The 9,692-nt window shown below is 38.2% G+C and overlaps 2 protein-coding genes across 2 annotated transcripts; one reads left to right on the top strand and one right to left on the bottom strand.

The window, feature by feature from the left end:
• The first annotated feature begins 888 nt into the window (after window positions 1-888).
• Window positions 889-3,926, top strand: LOC18601663 (ninja-family protein AFP3-like). The gene is made up of 2 exons (XM_007032697.3): window positions 889-1,717; window positions 3,367-3,926. Exons 1-2 carry the CDS (start codon window positions 1,072-1,074, stop codon window positions 3,777-3,779), a joined length of 1,059 nt encoding a protein of 352 aa, XP_007032759.3. The 5' UTR covers window positions 889-1,071; the 3' UTR covers window positions 3,780-3,926.
• A 1,354-nt stretch (window positions 3,927-5,280) lies between these two features.
• On the bottom strand, window positions 5,281-9,037 carry RPK2 (receptor-like protein kinase 2). The gene has a single exon (XM_018119686.2). The coding sequence runs from the start codon at window positions 8,895-8,897 to the stop codon at window positions 5,502-5,504; it is 3,396 nt and encodes a 1,131-aa protein (XP_017975175.2). The 5' UTR covers window positions 8,898-9,037; the 3' UTR covers window positions 5,281-5,501.
• Between the last annotated feature and the right edge of the window lie 655 nt (window positions 9,038-9,692).

Below are 9,692 nucleotides of genomic sequence, written 5' to 3'. Positions count from 1 at the left end.
TGCTAAGCACACACACAAAATAAAATAAAAATAAAATGAGATTTATGTTTCATGCGTGCAATATTGGGTAATGGATCCAATTCATGGAGGATTTTTAAACAATTGTTAAGATTAATTAAATTTTTATTTTAAGAAATATTTTTTTAAAGAAGAGATTATATTTGTTATAAAAATATTTTTATAATTGTCAAGTGCATATATATATATATATATATAACACTTTTTAATATTTCATTTGATTACAAACATTTATTGCAAATTTTCACTTCATAGATTAATGATTTTAAAAGTTTGAAGACCTAAAAAAAAACATATATTCACTTGATAAAAATTTAGTAAACTTTCACAATAATTATTTTTTAAGAATCATTAAATGATTTACTCATTATTTCATGTGTGTGCATATGGAGGTATTAATGTGTAATAAAAAATTAAAAAGTTAAAGGGTTAGAAACGTGAAACCCCTATACGGCTATACCTTTAACTGCAATTTGCCAAAAACGAAAGACAAGAGGTAAATGAAGATAAGGCAAGGACAGATTTTTTCTTCTCTATCCAATGACACGTGGCAATTAAGACTGGCCTCCCACAACCATAGTACGACACGTGGATAAGGCAAAACGTCAGAGTCATGTTTAAAGAACCAACGACTTGGCGACAGCTCGTTTGGAGTCACCTCGGAATCTGAGGTTTTTTTTTTTTGTTTCTTATTATTATTTTTGTTTTTTTAAACAACAACACGTGGGGTCTTTTCCTTTCTGTGGGGTGCTCTTCATGTCCGCCACGTGTTTCCTTTGCATGACTCCCATTTTTTTCAAGGGCATTCCTGTCATTCAATTCCAATTATTTTCTAATTTCTTTTCCATCCTCCGTTTGCTCCTCATTTTCCATCATTTTCCTTTAGAATTTCTGTTCTCTTTTTCCTTTTTTTCTCTGGTTTTTGGAATGAAAGAGAAAAATGGGAACTCTGAGGCTTGTGTGGGGGTCAAGATTATATCGTTATAATTTCATGTTTTATAGAATTTAATCAAATCGTCTTTGATTTTCTTTTTCAAATTTGGTTTGTTCTGAATGGCAAAAGCTGTGGAAATTGGAAAGAAAGAAACCCAACAGAACATTTCCATGCAACTGGCCAATCTTCCAAGAGATCTACTTCAAAGGTTCATGTCGTCAAGCAACCGTTTTTCTCACAAAAGTCATGTAGAAGAAGAAAATGGTGAAGAAGAAGAAGAGATTGAGTTGAGCTTGGGGCTTTCGCTGAATGGTCGTTTTGGGGTCGACCCTAGTGCTAAAAAACTCACCAGATCATCTTCAATACCAGATTTCATCAACAACTCAACGAGAAAAGACACTAATGAATCTTCTTCTTCTATGTTCCCCATGGCTTGTGGTTCCCTTGCGAGGACATGTTCCTTGCCTACGGAGACACAGGAAGAGTGGAGGAAGAGGAAGGAACTGCAAAGTCTAAGGAGAATGGAAGCTAAAAGAAAGAGATCAGAGAAACAGAAGAATTTGAAAGCTGCAAGGGATAGGAATAGAGGTGGTTTTGGCGAAGAGAATTGTGCAGAAGATAAGAGAGAAGAGGCTGGTAATGGAGCTAGTTGGGTGAATGGTGGTAGAGGACCTTGTGAAGGAGTAGCTGCTTCACAGGGTTCAATCGGATCCCAAGGAAGTGGTTCCTCGGGGATATCAGAACTTGATAGCCAATCAGCTCAAGGTACCAAAATACACACCAACCCCCCGGTTTTATTCCTCATAAAAACTTCTTTTTGATGATATGTATGGAAGTGTGGGGGTGAATTTACTCATGTTTTATTCCTCCTTCTTGATTGATGTCATTTTTAGTCATATTCATGTCCAAAGTTTTTGCTATTTGATCTTGACACTGGTCAGGCTATTATTTGTTTTGTCTTTCCTTTTTTCCTTCCTCTAATTGTTAAAAGGCAGCAGAACTGAGATTCAGTTGACATCTTAAGCTAGAAAATTCTTAATCATGTTGATTTGTATTTTTTCGCAGTATTTTACCACCTCTTTTAGGCTTGATTAAGGTGACATGTCCAAATTTTATTTAGGTATAAGTCATTTGGGTTGGCTGGTGGTTTATGTGATCTGTGACTGGTTATATAGATGGATTGCAGCCAAAACATGATGTCAAAGCCCAGAAGTTACTGGGACCTAGGTTTTTGTCCTTGGATTTGTGGAGGATCTTTTCTCTTTTTCGAATAATAAAAAATGTTTTTGATATTTTTTAAGACTTTTGATTGTCGATGTTGCTAGCCTAGTAGTCAGATAACAAAGAATCTGTAACAGTGATCCCTGAAAGGCTTCTTTTAGATGCTTCTTCTCCTTTAGTGACTTATCATCTTGGGTTACTGTTATGTTATAGTTGTGCTTTAGTTGGACTAAGGAATCCTAGTTTTTGCCTACCATCCAAGGATAAACAATGGAAATTGAGGTTAGGACATTAGTCTTAATTGTACTATTGTCCTGAGATTCAAATTAAAACCAAGTAAAAAATAATGCAATAAGTAGTAGTGTCTATTATTATCTTTACGCTGATGCATAGTTTTAGCAAACAAGGGTTTGCAGCTTTAGGCTAGAGTTTGAAGTTTCTGAAAATCTTGTGTACCTGAGGATATGTTTCCTTCCTTCTAGGTGAAAAATTGACTTCATATTGAGGTTTGAACAACAAGGAAGTTGTGGTTTCTGATAATGGTATAGGTGATAAAGGAACTACTTAGTGGCATACCTTGCTCTGTTTTAATCACCTTTGACCATCAATGGATGAAGTCATGCAAACTATATTCCATGAAATGGAGGCATTATTTACAATTCCTAGTCTACCTCCTTAGGTTCAACCTCATTACTAAAATTCATGGTTTCTTAGAACTTTTTGATAGCTTAAAGTGGAAATTTGGCATGAAAGATTGAGACTGGAGACTCAGAACTGATTCTCATATTCTGTGAAATGGATGCATGATTCACAATTATCGTAGCTCAATGCTCATTTCTTCTGCAAAGGCCCCTGGATACCGTCAACAATATTTTCTTGTTGACCGAATGAAATGTGATCATCCCATTAGAAAATTATTTTTGTTATTTCTGTGCTATGGAGCCTATGAAGAGGGAGAAATGCAGGGAGAAGGTTATTTATGCTATGCATCTACCTCTAGTAAATTGCTGATGAGCGATACTATTTCTTTTAGTTACCTTTTTCAATGCCTTAAGCTTACTGAGGATATGATCCTGAAAGGACAGCGGCAATATGACCCTTTATAGTGACAAAATGGCATAGTTTGTTGTTTTTGGTTGTTATCTTAAGCTTGCATTGGCTTGAGCTCATATGTATCTTGCTTTGAATTACAGGAACTAACAAATGCGCTGAAGCAAGAAGCCCTGCTAGTGAGCAATCTGCAGTAGAAACTGAGCAGAAACCAATGATCATCCCTGGAAGAATCTTGAGTGAGAAATCAGAGAAGCTAGCTGGAGTTGCGACAGAGAATAAGCCAAGTCAACCAGCAGTAGCGGAAAAGAGGTTTAAGGAAGTGGTGAGGAACATTTTGGAGGATATGCCTTGTGTGTCAACAACAGGAGATGGCCCCAATGGGAAAAGAATAGAAGGCTTTCTTTACAGATATAGGAAGGGTGAGGAGGTGAGAATAGTGTGCGTTTGCCATGGCAGCTTCCTCTCCCCAGCCGAGTTTGTGAAGCATGCTGGTGGCGGTGATGTAGCACAGCCACTAAAGCATATAGTTGTTAACCCTTCTTTCCTTTTCTAATGCAAATCCATGAAAAGGAGGAATGCAGAGAAAAGGTTAACGAATTTTCAGCTTTATTAATTTCAGAATCTCTTTTCTTTTATTCTGGACTAGGCTATTATTAACGTTTTAAGTAAATGAAGCTTCGCTTTGGAAAATTAAGATGGATGCATCATTTTCTTCTCAAGACATCTGAAGCTTCCAATAGCATCACATGCTCAGTGAAAGGAATCCTGGGATCTCCTTCATGGGACATCAGAATGAGCAAAATCATCCATGGAAAGAGGATGGATTTGGCAAAATTAGTAATTGAATTTTTTGAAAGAAAGAAAGAAAAATCGAGTGTTTCAAATCCATTCACAAGTTGAAGGCACAACCATTTAAAGGAGTGTCAGAAAATACAACGGAAAATGGGAATGATGTGATGGGTGTGCTGTTGAATTGGATTGCTCTATCCCATTGCACTATGATGTGATGCCATTATGTAGCGCAGAATTCTCACTAAACAAATCCCGAACTTCATGTTCCCATAAAATATCTAGTTTTGTCTTAATAAGGTGATGGGTTTCAGAGTCTTTTTTATGTAGTGATTGCATTCGGGAGTCTATCCTGGAGCTGAGACCCTATCGCCTCATTGGAATCTCAACTGTAAGAGGCCCAGCTTTAGCTTTAAACAAGTACTTCTCAGCCTTTGCGTTGCATCGGGTCATTACAAGGAATTGGAATTGGGTATTTCTCTCGACTGATACGTCCGCAGGCAAATGAAAAAAGAAAATTTGCCCATCAAACCCAACGTGAGACGGGAAACAAACGAATGGGCGAAAAAATCTGTCTCATTTCGTGCTTGGGGCAATTACTGTTGTTGGAAAAGTGTAAATTGAGTTTCAAAAACAGTGTCAGGATTCATAATTAGATATATAGGTTAATGGAATAACATCATCCACTATAATCTCTCTACCTGGAATGCGTTTGCAACTGGGATTTCTTTCTTAATCTTGGGTCAATAAGGCATCAGAAGTTTGCTTGCTTATCTCACAGATCATTCCGATGCTATTGTCTGCGGATGCAAAAGGCCTACTATTTTGCGCTTTGGGAGCAGAATAATACCACTTAGTACCTGAATCATGATACAAAATTAAGAATGAATCAGGTTGACCCTTTTGCAATCCTGTTAACAATGGAACAATCGTTCTGCTTGAGAAATTTTCATTGCTGACAACGGTGCGAGTCTGTCTGTCTTCAATTGATTTCATAAAGAAGGAACATGTAAACTGGACTACATATCTCATTTTAGTTTTTAGATGGGCCACATTACTTGAGAAGAGCAACTCGAATTTCTAAGATGCTGACACTTGATCATAATGGAAATTTTCCAGCCAATAGATTCCCACCCTGTTCAACACCACTTGCCTTCTAGATTTGCAGAAAGGGAGCTTCAAATAGATTATACTAAAAATAGGCAGGAAAACTATTCTATTGTTTTATTAGACATCAAATGAAAACTCAGATACAAGTGTACAACTTGGATAAAAAAAATATATCTGCATTCTTCTGCAGAGTCATCAGTGAACCCCTATCCGAGAAATAGCATCAGAAAATTAGGGGCAAAACTGTATTACAATTTACAAGTGGAAATAACTACAGCTTAGAACTCTACCTAAGGCCAGCCCGCAACAATGGCCAAGCGTAGGGGCCTAACCTCCTACAATTACTATGTTAATCAACAGAAGCTTTATCAGGCTACTAACATGATGATGGCTGAAGTTGCTTCAGCCGTCTTACAACTTGTTTCATTGTCGGTCTGGTAGAGAGAGAATCAACAGTACAAACAACTGCCAAGTGTAGGACTTCTACCAAGTCATTCTGGGGACCTGCATCCCATAACCCTGCGGTGAAGAACTCCTTGGCCTGGCCTTGTCGCAATAGCAAGCAAGACCATTGAACAATGTTGAAACCATTTCCATACGGAGAAAACGAGGGATCCAAGGCTTTCTTATCTGAGAGCAACTCAAGGAGCACCACCCCATAACTGTAAACATCAGCCTTATCAGATACACGGCAAGTCATTGCATACTCTGGAGCAACATACCCAAAAGTTCCAGCTACACCTGTGGTAGCATGGGTTTCTGAAGTTCCCAAAAGTCTGGCCAAACCAAAGTCTGACAAATAAGCAGTATAATCATCATCCAACAGGATATTACTGGGCTTGACGTCACGATGGAGAATTCGTGGGACACATTCATCATGCAGGTAGGCTAGAGCACGGGCTATGTCCAAAGCAATTTTGTAAAGTATCCTCCAGTCCACAGCTCTAGTGGACCTCTCCTGAATAAACTTCTCCAAGTTACCACCTGGCAAATAATTGTATACAAGGAATGTCTCCGTTTCACTGACATGATAACCAATTAAAGTGACAAGATTTGCGTGGCGCAACCTCCCAAGAATTTTAATTTCTGCATCAAAGTGTTCAAAACCTTGCAACCGTCCAATTGCCAGCCGCTTTATTGCCACTAAAACTCCAGGAGAGATCTCGGCTTTATAAGTTGACCCAAAACCTCCATTCCCAATACAGTTGCTAGCATTGAAATTCCCTGTGGCCCGCACAACACTGTCAAATGTCAATGGAACCCCAATGTCTGAGAAAATTGTTACTTCTTTTTTTGTGCTGCTGATAATTTTGGATTTTGAATTCCACTTCCTGGTGTAGAGGAATAAGATAACAAGTGCTAGAAGAACTGAAAGAATGGCTGAAGCAGATGTTATTGATGCTATCTCAATTGAGTTAAAACCATTATTTCCAGTCCTCTGAGTTGCAGATCCTGGTGGTGATGCAGCATAATTTTGTGAATCACCAGCTCTTGCTTGATCTGAAGATGGCATTAAGGAGTATGCATGGCAAGGCTGTAGAAGAGGGTTTCCAAGAAGACTGCTGCATTTCATCAAATTATTACTTGATGGCAATGGCCCAGACAGGTTATTGAAGGACACATTGAACTCAGAGAGCATGGTCACATTTGCCAAACCAGAGGGAATTTGCCCAGAGAGTTTGTTATTATTGAGCAGAAGAACAGCCAGGTTTCTCAAATTGACCAGACCTTCAGGAATTTCACCAGAAAGAGAATTTGAAGACAGGTCCAGCACTTGTAAAGATTGCAGTTGCCCAAAGCTGGAAGGAATAGATCCAGTCAGATTGTTACCAGCCAAAGAAATATACCTGAGATCCTTCATCTGCCCAAAACTGCTCGGAATCTGGTCTTGTAAAAGGTTTGAGCTCAAATTAAGAGAAACAAGAGAAACCAAGTCTCCAACGCTAGGGGGAATGGGCCCAGTTATTTCATTCACAGAAACATCCAGAAATTTGAGAGATTTGCAAATTTTACTGATTTCAGCTGGAATCTGACCAGACATTCTGTTGTAGCTAATATTAACAAACAGTGCATCCAATGTGTTGCAGTTTTCAAACAAGTTCCCAGGAAATGGTCCACTCAGTAAGTTTTCTCCAGCATAAAATGCATAAGAAATCTGTTTCCCTAATCTTTGCGGTGCGATTGGCATTGACAAAACACTGCCAGTAAAGTTGTTACCTCCAAAGTTATGAAACACAGCAGGAGCAGCATTTCCTCCAAAAAATTCAATAGATGTTCCAGCCCTAGTTTTACTTGCCAAAAACGATAAATATGCAGATGTTGCGTTGAAGGGTTCAAAGGAATACGAATCTGAGGTAAGAACATCAGGGCATCCACGGTTGTAGAATCTAGGGATTGAACCTGACAAGGAATTTTCACCAATGTCAAACACACTCATACAAGGAACTGCAAGTTCCTCACTAAGCTCTCCAGTAAGGCGCTTATTTGAGCTTAAGTCAAGGTACCGCAGCTTCTCGCAGAGACTAAGACCAATAGGAATTTCCCCTGCAAAAAAATTCTGAGCCAAATTTACCATCTCCAAGCTGTCACAAGTGCCCCAGTCACTTGGCAAGTTGCCCTCAAGTGTTGCCCTTGGAGCCCATAATACCCTCAGCTTTGAAAGCTTTGTAATTTCATCAGGAATTCCACCTTGATAAAAATTAAAATCATCATTTACAGAACTTGGATCCCCTTTAGCCATAGCAAGATCATCATACGGATTGAACATATTTGAAAGCACAAGCACGGTCAATCCAGAACAATTCCCAAGCTCAACAGGTATTGGACCACTCAAACTATTCCTCGAAACATCCAACACTTCAAGATTCTGAAGCTGGCCAATTTCACGCGGAATCCCTTCCTCCAACAAATTTGTATACAACAACAACGACCTCAACTGACTACACTTCCCCAAACTAGCAGGTATCTGACCAACTAAGTAATTCCCCGACAAATCCAAATGCTCAAGCTTACAGCCTTCACCAATATCAGCTGGCAGTGACCCACCAAGCCACGTAAATGACAAGTAAACACCTCTAAACCTTCCAACAAATCCAGGAATGGTTCCATTCACAAGATTACCAGCCAAATTCAGTATCTCCATTTGTTCCAAACTCGAAAGCCAACTTGGTATCTCTCCACTAATATTATTAAAACCCAAATTAAGAACTCGCAAATTCTTTAACCCAGAAACGCCAGGAGGCAATGACCCAGATAACAAATTGTTCTCTAAATCAAGTACCTCCAATTTTTTCAAACCCCAAATTTCAGTAGGAATTTCACCTCCAAATCCATTAAAAGGAAGTGAGAGAATTCTCAGTTCACTCAATTTTCCAATCGAAGGCAACAACTTTCCAAACAAACTCCCATTACTTCCCCCACAATTCCTTCGAATACCAAATCCATAAAATGGAAATAAACTATAATCAGAACAAGAAAACGAAACAGAAGCATCTGTATTGTTGAAATTACCTTTTTGCCCTTTTCCAAAACCAGTTATGTTAAGAGACAAAACACTGGAGTTGTTGTCACATGAAACACCAGCCCATGAACAATGATGGGAAGTTTCAGTCCAAGTAGACAAAAGCCCCGAAGGATCCGAGACAGACTTCTTAAACTCAAGAAGAACAGCTTTGTCTGAAGAAATATCACCCAAAACGACACAGTTTAATACACAGAAGAAGAGTAAGAAAAATGGCTGCCACTTGATAACTGATGCTGAAAAAGAACCCATTCTTTTGGATACCCCTTTCAAAGGGTACTCTACAAACACTTCCTTTTTGGTTTCTTCTATCAGAACTTGAAGATTGCAAATCTGGGTTTTTCTTCTTCTTTATTCCGGTTTGGGTTTTTTTTTGTAAACCCTAACCCTAATTTTTAGGCTAGTTGGAGAAGGAGGGAGAGGGGGAAAAAAAAAAGAAATAAAGTGACAGAAAGAGAGAGAGAGAGAGAGAATTCGACAATGAAAGACGCGTTTTACTTTCCTTTTTGTTCTTCTTTCGTCTTCCTCTGTTTTTTGTTTTTTTAGAACTTTCTCTGTGTTTCGGTTTATGGGGAATTTACGGAAAAGGTATGGAAAGTTTTGTTTATTTATGAGAATCTACGGAATGTTTAACTTCTATTTTAATTGAGTCCTGATTGATTGGATTTTACTACCTCTTATGGTATAAAGATTGCTATTTCCATTTTCAAGACATATATATTCCAGGGCTGATCTTAATGAGTATAGCTCAAATTTGATTTGATTGGCATTTCGCACAAAGAATTTTGGTTCTTTTGCAAATCGTAGGGGAAGTAGACACCTTAAAAGTTGCTTTAATGACTTTCTTTATTTAATTTACTCACATCTTTTTTTCACCAATTTTTTTTTAAATTTATTTACAAAAAAAATTAGGAAATTGATCAATCAACAACCCAAATAATGTAACCATCTCAAGTGTGAAAATAGTGTTAATATTTTCTTGTTAGCATACATGTGCTTGGTCGTACAACATATGGTACGTATGGCTCAAAAGAAAGACACAAAAAA

Source organism: Theobroma cacao, chromosome 4 (assembly GCF_053813885.1).
Source record: "Theobroma cacao isolate CCN51 chromosome 4, ASM5381388v1, whole genome shotgun sequence".
Taxonomy (NCBI): Eukaryota; Viridiplantae; Streptophyta; class Magnoliopsida; order Malvales; family Malvaceae; genus Theobroma; species Theobroma cacao.
The sequence above is the reverse complement of the archived record's forward strand: the minus strand, read 5'-3'. Positions and strand labels throughout refer to the sequence as shown.

Coding starts and splice junctions, on each gene's coding strand:
- LOC18601663 (XM_007032697.3), top strand. CDS start 1,072: ATGGCAAAAGCTGTGGAAATTGGAAAGAAAGAAACCCAACAGAACATT. Junction 1,718..3,366: donor TGATAGCCAATCAGCTCAAG/GTACCAAAATAC, acceptor TTTGAATTACAG/GAACTAACAAATGCGCTGAA.
- RPK2 (XM_018119686.2), bottom strand. CDS start 8,897: ATGGGTTCTTTTTCAGCATCAGTTATCAAGTGGCAGCCATTTTTCTTA.